The sequence below is a fragment of the Lasioglossum baleicum genome, chromosome 3 (assembly GCF_051020765.1).
Source record: "Lasioglossum baleicum chromosome 3, iyLasBale1, whole genome shotgun sequence".
In the NCBI taxonomy this organism is placed as follows: domain Eukaryota; kingdom Metazoa; phylum Arthropoda; class Insecta; order Hymenoptera; family Halictidae; genus Lasioglossum; species Lasioglossum baleicum.
Window position 1 is genome coordinate 4,629,309 of NC_134931.1, and position 15,558 is coordinate 4,644,866.

General features: G+C 30.8%; 2 protein-coding genes across 6 annotated transcripts; one reads left to right on the forward strand and one right to left on the reverse strand.

Moving 5' to 3' along the window:
- The first annotated feature begins 30 nt into the window (after window positions 1–30).
- Window positions 31–15,231, forward strand: Nhe3 (Na[+]/H[+] hydrogen exchanger 3). 5 transcript variants are annotated; one of them, XM_076420064.1, is made up of 13 exons: window positions 31–306; window positions 974–1,200; window positions 1,277–1,354; window positions 1,439–1,515; window positions 1,707–1,916; window positions 2,482–2,732; window positions 2,815–3,017; window positions 3,100–3,365; window positions 3,455–3,506; window positions 4,706–4,762; window positions 5,834–6,037; window positions 6,121–6,207; window positions 9,185–15,231. In XM_076420064.1, exons 1-13 carry the CDS (start codon window positions 63–65, stop codon window positions 9,194–9,196), a joined length of 1,968 nt encoding a protein of 655 aa, XP_076276179.1. In that variant the 5' UTR covers window positions 31–62; the 3' UTR covers window positions 9,197–15,231. The 5 variants fall into 5 exon arrangements, with proteins under 5 accessions (XP_076276179.1, XP_076276175.1, XP_076276176.1 ...); XM_076420060.1 differs by having other exon boundaries at window positions 10,868–15,231; XM_076420061.1 differs by lacking the exon at window positions 9,185–15,231 and adding an exon at window positions 7,408–9,178.
- LOC143207064 (replication protein A 32 kDa subunit-like) lies at window positions 13,469–15,501 on the reverse strand. The gene is made up of 3 exons (XM_076420095.1): window positions 15,243–15,501; window positions 14,892–15,156; window positions 13,469–13,965 (listed from the first exon to the last, which is right to left on the reverse strand). Exons 1-3 carry the CDS (start codon window positions 15,243–15,245, stop codon window positions 13,484–13,486), a joined length of 750 nt encoding a protein of 249 aa, XP_076276210.1. The 5' UTR covers window positions 15,246–15,501; the 3' UTR covers window positions 13,469–13,483.
- Between the last annotated feature and the right edge of the window lie 57 nt (window positions 15,502–15,558).

A 15,558-nucleotide genomic window follows, 5' to 3' on the forward strand; every position in this document is an offset into this window, starting at 1 on the left:
TTGGCCACACTGCCGAACTGACAGTTTGATTCAGTTTGTTGGGAAATGCTTGTAAAGTAAAGATGGCAGTGAGAGGTGGTGCACGAATTTTTCTCCTTATAATTTTCTGTATTATCGTGTTAGAATCGTGTAACGGAGCCGCGACAGACATTGAATTAGATGCTAAGGCACAGCTGTTACACAGGCTCGATAGTTTGAATCTTCTACTGTACACGTTTCTATTGATATTAACTGTTTTAACAATATGGACATTTAAGCATCGTCGACTTAGATTCCTCCATGAAACTGGTCTAGCTGTCATTTACGGTAAGTCGTCTGCTATTACTATTCGTACGTGTTACAATCAATCATAGAAACATGTCACGCAAGTTTTTATATCGGTTTTCAATTGTAGCTACGCTAAATCGTCTGTTCTATCGTTATATTGTACGTGTAGATACATATATGATAAGCAATTTCTGTTTCAAGATAACACCTGCTTTTTATTGTTAAAAACGTAGTAAATCATTTTTCCAATTCTATTTAGAATAGAAGAATAATATCGAAATGTATGGGTGTAAAGTAAAAATCTATACGTGCTGCAATAAGAAGTCTTATTTCATAGTTGCATGTAACAACAATGGATCTTTTGTTTCTAGTTGATGATAAAGTTTACGCTTGAGATACAAGTAAATATTTCATTTTTATCATTAGATATCCTGAAATAATGATTACGATGGTGTTTAGCATTAGAAAGATTTGATATATTGTGCAAACTCTGCATGGTTATTAATCTTTGATCGTTGTAATTTTTATGGTGGACAGTGCAACGAGTAACTCGAATGCATAGACTATAAGAAAATTATATAATGATAATTCTAGTTATGTAAATCCTCGAGGGCACATTCTTGTACAATTAAAAAACATTAATTGATACTTTGAATGATGTATATTAAACAATGCTTTTCATTAATTTTTAATATATAAATTTCAGGGTTAATTATAGGAGCAATAATTCGTTATGGCTTTACAACGAGTAGCACCATACTTCATATGCCTGTTGTGCCAGACAACAGTAGTAAATACAATCAATCAGTTCCTCCAGATACATTATGGTTACGCTTCCCGGAAGATAAAGGCGGTGGCACTATTAAGAATAAAACATTTGCTTATTCGTTTAGAGGAGAAATTTACAAACAGGATAACGAGATCGATTTGAAGGTACCGTAATAAAGTGAATTATAAAATGCATTTTTGTTTATCGTCGATGTTTTAACAAATAACTCGATCGTTATAGGCCACCTTCGATCCTGAAATATTCTTCAATATTATTTTACCTCCGATTATTTTCCACGCCGGTTATAGCTTAAAACGAGTGAGTAACTTTATCGTATATTTATGTACCACGTTATAATAAATAATATACAATATAATTTGCTTGATACACTTTTTATTCCAGAAATATTTCTTTAGAAATTTAGGAGCGATTCTTATGTATGCTTTAATTGGAACAACAATTTCAGCATTCGTTATAGGGTATGTATTTATGATATATGTGTGAGAAATACCAATTAAGAAACACATTATTCTCGATGTAGAAAAGCTTTAGTAATGAGAATATCTTTCGATAATTGTCCACCCGTAGGTCAATCGGATTAAATTTATCTCTTATTTTTTTCTTCTTAGAATGTGTTCACGTGTACATTGTATTTTTCTTTGTATTTCAGAGCTTTGATGTATGCCTTTGTACAATTAATACCACACCTTTCTGAATCGTTCACATTTTTGGATACATTATACTTTGGAGCTTTAATATCTCCCACAGATCCTTTAACTATAATTTCTATTTTTAATGATTTACATGTAGATGTAAATTTATATGCATTGGTATTCGGGGAAAGTGTTTTAAACGACGCAGTTGCTATTGTACTCAGCGGGTATGTACGAGGAAATTTATATTTGTTGTTGTACCTATATATACAATGTTATTTCTAAATACTACTACAGCCAAACCTCGATAAATCGAATCTGAAGGGAAGATTTCGACTAAGCCAAGTCTTGGAGTAAGGGGGAGGTTTACCCTACGAAAATTCGACTTACAGGGGATTTGTACAAGGGTTAATAATTTGCTGATTCTAATAGTTTTCAAGAAAAGTAGTTCAATTCTTGGAGATCAGTAATAATCTACTACACTCTTGCATATTAGTATTACATATTAAAGAAATCTGTGATTTTACCCTGCATTTATGAATTGTTGATCAATGATATTTCAACAGTAGCCAAAGCAGAGAATACTTTGTAAAACATTTACTGCTGTTTTGGCTTGTTTAGCTTCCACATCTGTGGAAAGTAATTCGAGTTAAAGGAAGTTTTATTTCGATTTATAGAGGTTTTTAAAGTGCAGTGGAAGGGAATGAACAAAATTTTTGTCTTATAGAGGTTCGAGTTATCGAGGTTTGACTGTGTATTTACATATATGTGTATATATATGTTCTATTGCAGTTCTATACAGAACTACGGAGAACGTTACCAATCAGGTTCAGGTGGATTTGAAACTGTAGCCTTTTTCCAAGCATTTGGCGACTTTGTTGGAATATTCAGTTTATCATTATTTATTGGTGCCACAATGGGCTGTATTACAGCTTTGTTAACTAAATTTACTAGAGTCCGAGATTTTCCTTTGCTGGAATCAGCATTATTTGTTTTAATGTCTTATAGCACCTTCTTAATTGCCGAGGCATCCGATCTTACAGGTAAACCATAAAATGAGAGTGTGACAACCGATTCTTTAAGGGAATTTTTTTTCGCTTAATAAAAAATTATTGTTTTGTACAGGCGTGGTTGCTGTCCTATTCTGTGGTATATGTCAGGCACATTATACTTACAACAATTTAAGCCCGGACTCGCGTCAAAGAACAAAACAGTTGTTCGAACTTTTAAATTTTTTAGCAGAAAATTTTATATTCAGTTACATTGGTGTCTCGATGTTTACCTTCCCGAAACATCACTTCGATCCAGGATTTATTTTCGCAGGATTTGTATCCTTGAGTGATATCAATTTATCGACTAACTAATTGGTCGTATTTTTAAGACGTAAATCCTTGACTTTATTTTTCATAGTTATGCGCACTGTTAGGCCGTGCAGCAAATGTGTATCCGTTATCGTTTATATTAAATTTGGCGCGAAAGCCAAAAATCTCAATGAATTACCAACATATGTTATTCTTTGCTGGATTGAGAGGCGCTATGAGTTTCGCCTTAGCCATCAGGAATACTGTGTCAGACGCCCGACAAGCTATGTTGACAACGACAAGCTTAATTGTGATTCTGACAGTGATTTTCCAAGGTGGAGGAACAACTCAGTTTTTGAGTTGGTTTAATATACCGTAAGTTTACAGAAATATTCAAATAATTATGTGATATATATTATATATAGTTGCTTATAATTATTACATTCAAACCAATCATATTTTAGGGTCGGGGTAGACGAAGAAATAGAAGGACTATCGCATAATGGAATGCGTAGTGTAAGTATTTTAGGTATTTTTTAATATTAAATCCCAATTGTTAGCACTGATTCACTAGAGTAATATGAAATTGAATTTGCATTAACATACTTTGTGTCCTAGATGTATGTATTTATTCTTTTTTTGTTTTTCATAAAAAGTCAATGTAAGCAAATTGATAGCAATTTTTAGAAACAGCCTTCTAAGATGAGAATGTATAATAATATTTCTGTGTTGCTAATACCTATATTTTAAACAAGCTGCATTTTGTTGGTGACTTTAGTAATTAAGTTTCAGTTCTTTCTTATATACGTATAATCTTTATCAATGTTGTTTGCTACGCAAAGATATGAATTATCGTCCTCCTTTTATTACAATGTTTTATGTAAACATATTAGAGCCCTAGGCATTATAAAAGAAGGAGGAGAAGTATAAAAATTTATACAACTCATTCTCCCGAAGTACATAAATGTAAATCATTTTTCAGAGCAAAATTTTAATAAGATCATCGTTAGAATATTCTATACGAAAATTTATATTTTATAACAGAAAGCATCTCCCAGTAGATATGAAAGTATAATTTAGTATTTAGACAGGCGCTTAATAACTGATGCTAGTAAACACTGTACGAGGATATATTCATTTTAATTTACTTTTATCCCAACAATGATTTTATTGCTAATAAATTCACATAAACTTAAGTTAAAGTAAATATAAAAGATTTTGGATTATATCTACTTGTAATCTGCATATAATTATTTTGTTTATTCAAATTGATTTGAACTTAATGCATAATGGTGTGTTCTTTAAAATAATTTATATGCAAAGGTATTCATGCATGAATGCTTTTAAACGAGATTATTCTAATATCGTTAATATTTTGTCATCCATTATAACCCGATGTCTCTAGACATGCATTTTTAACATTTATAGAATCTGGTTCAGAATTTTTAGGAATATAATTTCTGTACTTATTGATTGTTTCTAAAGATTACATTCACTAACATTTGTTTCTTATAGCCACACTTATATAATATTGGGTTATTGATGCACAAAAACTACTAAAACTATAGCTTGCACTAGAACTTAACTTTTTGAGAGATCCAGCATGTCTAATTACATTACAATGAAATTTATAAGAATGCTTTATTAATTCTATATAATGACGCTTGATAATTAATCTAGTAAGTACAGGAACTTTAACTTGCTAATTTTAATAGTCTGGAGGCGAAGGTGGCTTTGGAGATCTGGACATACGTAGGGAGCGAAGTCCTTCGGTATGTTTTCTTATTAATTCAAGAATTGAGTATTATTATGTACATGGTTCGGAATAATTCTCGTATAAAAAACGATGTATTCAAAATTATCGGTATTTTGGCATTTGTGTTTGTAGCATATGTTTCATGGTTTCTTATGGAATTGTATAGAATATAAAATATAAATTACTAGTTTTGTGCATTATGACTGGTATTATAAGAGTTGCTTTCTGCCATTGATAGACGTTCAAGTTGAAGAAATTTAATCGAAAAATCTAGGATATCTCATCTTATTAAAATATTTGCGATAACTATTAACAATAGTTTGTGTTTGTTTATACGAATTACCAGTATTGGTGCATATACATATAAAAAAACACGTATGTCATATAATTGATTGAATGAATGAATGAATGATTGAATGAAAATATAATTGAAATGATCATTCATTTTTTCAAATATATCAATTGTTTCGTTATTTTCCCGTTGAAAGCAGCTTAATCGAAACTTGGAAAATTACAGTATTAACAATTTTACAAATGTTTATGTTAATTTTTGCTACATTTATATATTTAACGCACTCAATAACCACACATTGTATATACTTAAAACCATGAATTTTATTTTCGTCGAGTTCCATTTGATAAGCAGCATGTGCTTAAATATTTTTTCGTATTGTTTTTGTTATCCATTCTGTATGTTGATGATTAGTAGCATACAATATATATATATATATATACATATATATTTATACATTTTTATATATTCATTAACAAAACATATACAGTCATAATTAACAAGGTACACGAATGTAATGACGAACAATAACGCATGTTCATTAATACCTAACACTAAATATTTTATTTATACAAGAAATCTTATTAATATCGATGTTTTATGAAATTGCCTTATACATATTTTAATCTTTACATTATTGCGATATAATTTAAATTATTTCAACAAAATAAATGCCTCTCAAAGCATCTTTAATAATAACAACAACAACAACAACAATTGTTTAGTTGATTACATTTGAAGAAAGTATCATGATCATACAGGATGGATAATCGAAGTATCCTTCACCTTTCACAGTATAATTCTATGCAGGATGGGTCATTACCAGGCAGTAGTGCGAAACCTAATGAGAAAGCATTACTCGCCAGGATCTGGGGTGATTTTGATACTCGCTATATGAAGCCACTCCTTACACACTCCAGACCTACGTTACTGGAGACGCTACCCGTATGTTGTGGTCCTCTGGCCAGGATTCTCACAACAACGCAACAAATGACAGAGGTACAGACGTATATATCGAATAAATCGCGTAAACAGATAATTATAGTCTGGTATATAATACTCTTGATTTCGATTGTGATTAGGATGACGCAATTAGAAAAATAGATTCAGATTCAGATTTTTGTCTCGAAGATCGTGAAATGGAACGACGAAGGACTAGTGTTCAACCGGTGAGTTTTCATCAACCTAATCTCAATTACACTATTAACCCGTGCTATCAACCTAACAACACAGATGCCACTAATCCAGACGAACCTTATGTAATTCTTAACTTACACAGAAGGTAGAAGTTAACGTTTCAATCGAGATACTGAAATTTTTGTACAAATACTGATCCATACGCGAGAATACTTGGTACATCAGTACAGATGATAAATTTATCATTTATACATTTTACATGTATATTTTACACGTCACTTGAAAAATGTCCCTTTGTTATAGTATTTACATCTAAATTCTCGAAGACACATGTACAACATAGTCTTTCCATTTTATATGAAAGTATTCATTCAATGTTTAGAATAACGCTTTCGTTTCTACTCGATGTCTTCAAGCTTCCCATGAATGTCCTTAGCAGTTTATAGGAAACTCAACTAATTCGACTATACGCTTTCCTAACTTGACGAATAATTGCTTACGCTTAAATTCTTTCATATAAAATGTGTTGATATGCATGAGATATTTATTTATCTTCACTGTAGGAAGGCGATGATATACAAGTGATCTAAATACTAAATAGCGTACATTATGCATACGTATCTATTGCCAAGTACCTTTGTGAGTAAACTTTGTTTACAAGAGTAAAAGATATATTATGTATTGCTATTTAACATAACTAGTTTCTATGGGTTAATTAAACAATATCGATACACCGATAAAAATATCAATTAATTATAAAATATACTGAAGTTGAAACCCTACTCTGTATAGGCATGAATTTACATATATATAGTGTTCTTACCAAAGTTATTTTACAAGTGCAGTAAATGTATGCAACTATTCTAGTCACTGGTTATCTTTAATAAACACATGAAGGAATTAACGAGTTAGAATTTATTGAAGAATCAATATATATACATGTATGCGACACTCTACAATTTAACACTTCCTCATTCACGTAATATATAGACTAATTTAATATAAAGAGACACATTTTTTATTTTCTGATTTCTGCATAGAATTTCATTTGAGAGTTATGTTCTTAATTTGAAAATTATGTTTAATGTCTGCTGATATAGCTGTACCGTTAAATGTTGAAAAGGTATTTCTGTTGATTTAACTTAAGCGCCAAAGAACTTGTATTTTTTCTTTAGCCATTTCAAGCAATTTCTCTAGTCTACATTTGATCGCGTTCTTACCGATTTTTTTAGAGAAAAAGGATTGATGATGATGACGATGATGATGATGATGAAGACCTAAGAATCATTGGAATGGAAGGATTTATTCCGTTACGAACATTGTAATGGGGCGGAAACCATTGAAAATAGTATTTTGAGAAGATTTTTTGAATAAAAGAACTTTGTAATACAGACTTTGGGGGTAGGAGATACAATTAAAAAGTAATTCCTTTGTATAAAATGTTTTTAATAATAATTTCACTTCAATTGTTCTCATTGCCATGGAAACAAGAACTGTATTATTAGCTAATAATTTCATACTTTTGTATAGATTAAAAAGAAAAATGGTATATATAAACTCGTGTATTTCAAAGGAAATTTAATATTTATTCATTTTATCATATTAAAGTCACAATTTATGTATCTGTAACATATTTATTTAAACGATTAGGGAGCTGTTACGATATGTTGCGTTAACTGTACCTTTTTTTAACATTAGCGATAAGGTAAAAAGATAATATCGGTGCAAAAGAATATTGATTCGTTGTCTCTGTACTCAGAGCTTGTTGGCGTGATAGTGTGGTGTATTTTAGTATGAATGCAATTTATAAAAACCAGATGATATATAAGACGTAAACGAGAAATTCCTAGGATATGTACATACATATTGGGATTTCTTTGAAAGTAGAATGATCATAGCGAACGGCTCGACACAGGCATAAATGTACAGCAAAATGTTATCGAAATTTGCCAAACTTCTTACAAATATTGTAACCGAACATTAAACATAATTTTCAGTATTCAATGAATCTGTAAGCTTTCATACTTTAGTAACATCAGAACTTATTAACAGGTTGAGGGAGTAGACATTGTCCCTTGCAGTTCTATTTTATTATTTCCTCACACTTCCTACATTTCATCTAGATATAGCTGTACTTACAAAAAGTTTAGTTTAGATTTGTTATTTATTGAATGTTATTGCATGAGAAACCAAATCACTCTCCAGCCGTTATGTTCTCTATTAAGAATGTTATTTCAAATTTGCCGCTTGCACACTACTTACACTACTAGTAACCAAGTTATTCTTAGAGAAGAAAATAATTTTATTCCATCAGCTTCTCCTTCGCATTATTAAAAATATTTCTCACTGTACTACTACCTCTCCCTAATTTTTAAGTAGAGTTCTTGACGTACCCTTTACACAGTGCTGCAAATAGCTTAATGCACACATCCTTATGCTTAAGTTTTACATATCGTATTCTTCTAATAGAATATAAGAAATAAGTAACAAGAGAGAACATATTGAATTCAGGAACACCAATTTTAATGAAATTTACGTGAGACATCATTTTTGGAAAAATGTTTAATGTATGCTCTGTTGGCAGTTATCCGTATTCAAGAGATCCGTATTAAAGAGAACTTTAAGGGCTGTGAAAAAGCATATGTCAAATAGTTTTCCAAGTACTGAGAGGTATAGTTACGTGAGAGATTACGTGAATTTCATTAAAATCGGTGTGCCTGGTGTTTGCTATGTTCCCTTGTAAATATGAAATTTAAATTCAATTCAATTTCCGTATAAGAGCCATATTAGAACTATCCAAGTTTTTCTCTGAATTAAGTAAATTACTGTGCAATCGGCAAACAGTTTATTCTTACAGATATCAATGTTTTCATGACTGTTGTACAGTTGTAATAGAGTGTTTTTAGTGGTACATGTAGATTTTTAATTTTTCATTGTTTTATTATTTCTATTAATTTGATTCTTTCATTCGATTTGTTTTTATTGCTTATTTCTATTTGGTTTCTCCAGATACACATCTAAGGAGCTCCCCAAACAGAACACATTTGTAAAAGTGAATTTAACGTATACTTTATTGCCGATAATGAGTTGTATACATTTTCGAAGATTTGGCTGCAATTATGTTTTTAATATTAAAACAGTGTTCTTCTTACTTTACAACATGCCATAATTATTTGTATTTTTTAACATTGTCTTGTTTCTTTCATGAATTCTGAATGTATTTAATTTCTAATCCGTGGAATCCTGTTACCAGATAAGTTTCAAGTTCTTAAAATGATACAAGATGTATGTGTATGTTCTTTGGTACATTGTAAGCAATACCTCGATTGATACACAGTGAGCGAATCATGACCTAGGTATGTGCATATGCAATCTTGGTGTCATACGATATTGTTGCGGAGGCTGCTTTGGCTTCTTCTCGCCGGAAAACAAATTCTTTATTTATAAATATATTATACAAATTCTTAACAAAAGCTTTATCGCTATTTGTTTATAAAGAAACGATTCATTCTGAATCTCTATTATCGTTCGATGTCTTTTTTCTTCGACGTTTTGGTTACAACCACCCTCGGTGTCCGGGAACCACAGTCTCGATACGGAAGTTGACTTCTCTCGATCACAGGGATGGCTTTAATTTAAACCTTCGCAATGTCTTCTGAATATCGCAGGGGGAGGCAACTTCGCAGCTGCCATAACTTATTCACGTCTTCGCAACAATATTACTGTTTTGTATTATGTAGTTTCTGTAAATGTTGATTATATTTTTCTGGTGTTTCTTTTGTTCGAAAAATATTGTTCAGTATTTTGGACAAGATAAAGATACAGTAACAACAAAAGCTTTGATGTAAGTATCGATATATACTGAAAGTGAACAACAAGGAGAGGGCAAAGTTATAATTGCCTTCCATCAATTTGAAAATTCCAATATATAGATTTTTGGGAATTGAAATTGTATGTGTATCATTATAAAATTGTTTCGACATTACTATGTACTTAGGGTTACCAACAATCCAGGATTAATCCAAACCGTTCTTGATTTTACAATTAATTTTGGGGTTGTATTTGAAAATATGTTGAAAAAAGGCTCGAATATAAAATTCGATAGAATTTTGTACAATTTTTATTTGTTTTAGATCTACAAAGGGGCTGTTCCCATTAAAAATAGAATTTTATTTCATTCCACTTCCTTAAAATTTGTCTTAGAAAAATTGAAAAATGCATAAACATCCGCAGTGTAATAATGATATAATAAATGAAGGAAAAAATAAATCAGTAATGTTCATGAAAAACGTAGATGTCTTAGTAATATTTTGTTTAGGATTGAGGGTATATTGGGGTAGAACGAGTTTCAATATCGAAATGAACTTCTTTCGAAGTATTCCGCATTGTCTTTCCTAAAATATGGTAATCCTATTATTATATATTTTATATAATTTCAATTATTCTTATGATTACAGAGAAGCCTTTTCCTTGTTTGACAAACTGTTTCTAATCATAGTATTCTTATGTGAGAGATTTAGTCGAAATTGTCTAGCTCTTTATATGTTGTATGTAATGTTTCATGAATGACTTTAACCAGAATTTTCCAAATACACAATATTGATACTTGAATAATTGTATTTAGTATGTCACTAAATAATATGTAAGAATCGAGAGATGGATTCTTGATGTGTCTAATACTTTGTGGGGCAGCTGGGAACTGTGATGGGAGAAGTTATTCCGGGACCACTACTACCACTGCACACACGCGTCGCCTTGCCAGGTTTGGTCGGGAGACATTTGTAAAGACTAATTTATATTGGGTAAACGAACTTGCATTGATTGCTGAATATATTATACTGTACGTTCAACTGATAAATGTATTTATTTGAAAGGCTTATTGTCTATGCAGATTATTATACCTAATACAAAACTATCTGTCATAGATTTATAAAGATGTTTCCAGTATCAGCTGCCTTTATTATATTAGTATAAATATTTCTCAGTAATTATAGAATACATTCTTATATCGACATATATTGTTTGTTTCAAATATATTTACATAGGAACGAACACAATTCCTGTTACATTTTCACTTTATAATGGATACATATTCGATTTTATTTTTCATTTATTTATTGCTGCTTGATTGTCATCGATACTAGATTAGATAAATATCGAAATTCTTAAATAATCGGCGTGTATGTGCGTGCGTGTGCGTGTATGTGTGTAACATGTTCAAATATATGTACATTTATTGGTTGTACTAAGTTCTGTAAATTTAAATTTCATGAAGATTATCAAAGAGGAGAAAAGGAAATACTTATCGATGTAAATTTGCTGTTTCTTTTTATATATTGTTGCTCGTTATTTACTACTCAGCAGAGGCTCTGGCTCGAAACAATCGTTAACAAACAGATTTATGTTAAATTGAATCAGGTACAATACGGTGACACCAACTTACATCTGCTAAGTGCGCGTTATGCATTTGAGTATATTAATTGATAAAATCGCTAAGATATAAGAAAAGATTTCAAAAGTCGTTTCTTCTGTCAAAAATACTATATTTATATAAAATTTTTACATTCATAACGTATGACAATAAATTGATATCCTTGTGGCGAAACTCCGTTCCGTTAAAAATATTAATTCTTTTGTACGTTATTAAGGGTAATACGTACAATGTAATTTTCAATTCTTATACTTAAATGTATTTTACGCTAATTTCATCGATATAGACATTTGTATAATGGTTAGTTAGACGCAGAAAGTTAATTTTTTATTCAGCGAATTGATTTTGCTGGCGTAAGCGAACAGTTTTCCTTTAAAGGTGCAGGACACTTAGCGTATTACGATAATCAGGTAAATACTTTTGTATTATAATTTGTAAATGTATATGCATTTTTAAAACACGAAGAATGTATAATTGATGTGCAAGTTATACCGGTTCAAATGAAAAGATTTCTTTGAAAAATTTCCGTACATGGCAAATAAAACAGGTGCCAAAAATTCGCGTAGATATATAATATACATATGCGAACTATAAAGAAAGTCATGTATTTCTTTTATGAAAATTATTGTAAGCGAAAATGGTAATATCTTTCGAATGCACGATTCGGTTAAAACGAAAAACTATGTATTACAAAACTGCAAACGAAACTATGTATATTGCTTGCAAATGTAATTATTTTTGGAAGACATAATATTGTCATTATCGACAATCTACAATACATTTGTAAAACTACGGAGCATCAACTTATAATTTCGTATGTATCGCTGTTCGATGTATATACTGTACGATTTATTATTACCGGCAGAAATTGAAACGATCGAATACAAATGTATGAACAGAAAAATTATGTATAATGAATTTTTACTTTAGATGTTGGCTGTGAGTATGTAACGAAACTGTTCGAATACTTAGTTCGCATATACTAGAAATGAATATTCAAAATACAGCATATTGAAAAACTGTACCTACAATATGTGTACGTTATTCTTTTTATAATTACACTATATCTACCTAATAAATTAGATTAATTGTACAGGGTGTTTTTCGCTTAAAACAGACCACCTAAATACCTCAATACGAACAACAAGAAATGTGTGTATATACGTAAAAAAACATGAATGACCTTGCAAAAACCATTAAAAAGATTACAATTTATAAAAAACGATTGTTCCATCTGATTCATCTTTCAAAACCACTTAGATTACGTCAGAAACTTGGATAGAGATAACTTAAGTTGTCTGTTTTAAGCGAATCACCCTGTATAAAGCGAATTATGTTGGTAAACTTAGGGAATTACATAATAAGCAGGATTTCAGCACATAGTAATTGAAACGCTCTTTTCTATACACATATATATATTTACATATATATATGTGTGTGTGTGTGTAATAATTACTATCTATACAATAAATATAGACTACAGATGTTGTGATACTATGTACTACACTTTACAGTGTTTAATAAAGTATTTGTAAAAATGGATCAATTAACTAATTATTAAAACATAGTTAATATTTAACGAATATATTCAATAGACATATATAGCAACTGAGAGAAAGTGTTAGCAAATGAAGATCAGTTTTGCTCTCAATAAACGATTAAAGATTCTTAACTAAAACGAAACGTAGCTCGAAAAGAAAAGAACAAAGAGAAGGGTTGTAATTTGTATAATATATATCTAAGATATATTTCTCCGTTCATAATTATTTACAACGTTCATGTGTAAAATAATAAAGTCTTATATATATGTATATATCTAATTTGTATAGATAAAGTCATATAGAAATCGAAATCATTTAGGACGTATTTATCATTGATTAAGTTGTTTTGAAGTGGTCATCGGTAAGCGTTGTATATATATGTCCTTCGCTCGTTAGAAAATCAATGATATCATCGATGGTCGATAAAATATTCTTTGGTACTCGACTTTTAAGTATGTGTCTCTCAATTCCATTGTCACTGTCATTTTCTGCCTGAATAATCTTAAAAACTAATGTCTGCTCCTTTGTTAAACCGCTAAGACTATCGCTTGCCATGACATTGTCTGTTTGCATTGTATTCGAATCTTCATGATTGGTATTGCTTAATTTCTCAGCCTTTAACATCACGTATGTTACTTCTAGTAAGTGATTAGTCAATTCGTTTAAATCCGCTAGAGGCCACATTTTCAGTATTAATACATGCTTCTTATTATTTTGTTCGCGTAAGTGTCCGTACACTCGTACGTAAGTATTTAATTTAAGCACCGGCGCTACATTCGTCTTTTCTGATTCCAACCAACGGAAAGCTGTAATACTACCTGTAACATGACAAATTACGAATATTTTACTTTCTTTATATATTCATACCCCACACTCTACTAAATCATGAAAACTCTTTCAGAGCTTATTCGTTACAAAAATATTTTACATATGACAATAAAAAATTATATTAAATTTTGTTCATTATATTATTTGCAGTTTCAATTAAATTGTAAATCTATATTTTTAATTGCCAGTTCCTCTGTCCTCTGTAACGGTAAAAAAATCACACGAAACACAGAAGACATGGAAAGCCAAAATTTGGTATACAGGCAGCTGTTAGCCCAAATGGGTGCACGAATATGTTTTTATCCTGGAAATCCTTCAGCATCAAGTGTTAAGATTAAATAATAAGATCCTGCGCGCCAGACTCGCAGACACTGTTTCGTCAATCAAAAACAATATTCTGACAATTTCAAGTACTAAGACAGCTTTTAAACCCCCTCTCCCCTTTTCGAAAAAGTAGGAGCATATAAGCATCCGGAACTGTTCTAACACTTTCTTAGTCTTGAAAATACCGCACAGACTAACTTAGAATATTGTTTTGAATTTCTAACGATCATCTATCTTGACAATGAATTATATCGAAATGCTTGGACCCTGCTCTCCTAAAATTTGTTATTGAAAAAGTACGAGTGACATTTCAAAATTTTATGTTTACAGTTATTATTTGGGCAAACGTTGCTGTTCCTGAATACTATCAGAATACTTTTCCATTAAAGATGGTATGGAAATTCGCGACATTAACAGGATTTTATTGTATTTAGTTTCAAACAATAACAATCAACAACAAATTGGCACAACTAATAGAGAAAACGGTTGGTAATACGAGAAAATCTAAAATAGTGGTGGTACCTTCAGAAATGAGCCAGCCGTTGATTTTTCAACGGGTATTATGCTAGTAGAATGAATAAACAGTCCTCACCTGTTTCATCTTCAATTTCGTAAGTTTCCTTAGTAGTGGCTTCTTCGATATGTCGTAAAACGCCAATGAAAGTGATAATATTAACAGACGATCCCCAAATTTTTAAATCGCTGTAAGAATTGTTTATATGTTTAATCATAACGGGAACATTGTTTTGTACTCTTTGAGTAGTTCCTTTACTGCCGCCAACGGAATTGCGACTTTCGTTGAAAAATCCACCCGGAACATTGTCGGTGCTATCGTTAAGGTTACTCCAGTTTGTTGACTGTAATTCACACATCGATTATAACATTAGGAATTTATAAAACTTCATATAAATTTAATACGTAGATTACTAGAAGCAACGTTTACCATCGTAGCATTAATTATTATGGTCTGCTTCTTATGTTTATGTAAATATATATTTACTGTCAGTCACAGTCGGTCACACATATATAATTCATAATAGCTGTCCAACCAATTAAAAATATTTCGGACTCGTAAATTTTGAATGCTTGGACTATTTAGTATTATAAAACAGCAGACAACAAATACCTGATAACATGTGTCTACAAATCGAACGTATGTAGGAAATTCCTCTCTGATAATACTGATATATACTAAATAAATATATATATATCCTCTCTGATACTAACTAAATATATATATATATATATAGCGCTATAGC

Coding starts and splice junctions, on each gene's coding strand:
- Nhe3 (XM_076420059.1), top strand. CDS start 63: ATGGCAGTGAGAGGTGGTGCACGAATTTTTCTCCTTATAATTTTCTGT. Junction 3,018..3,099: donor GATTTATTTTCGCAGGATTT/GTATCCTTGAGT, acceptor TATTTTTCATAG/TTATGCGCACTGTTAGGCCG. Junction 4,763..5,833: donor GTAGGGAGCGAAGTCCTTCG/GTATGTTTTCTT, acceptor CACCTTTCACAG/TATAATTCTATGCAGGATGG.
- LOC143207064 (XM_076420095.1), bottom strand. Junction 13,966..14,891: donor CGAAATTGAAGATGAAACAG/GTGAGGACTGTT, acceptor GTCATGTTACAG/GTAGTATTACAGCTTTCCGT.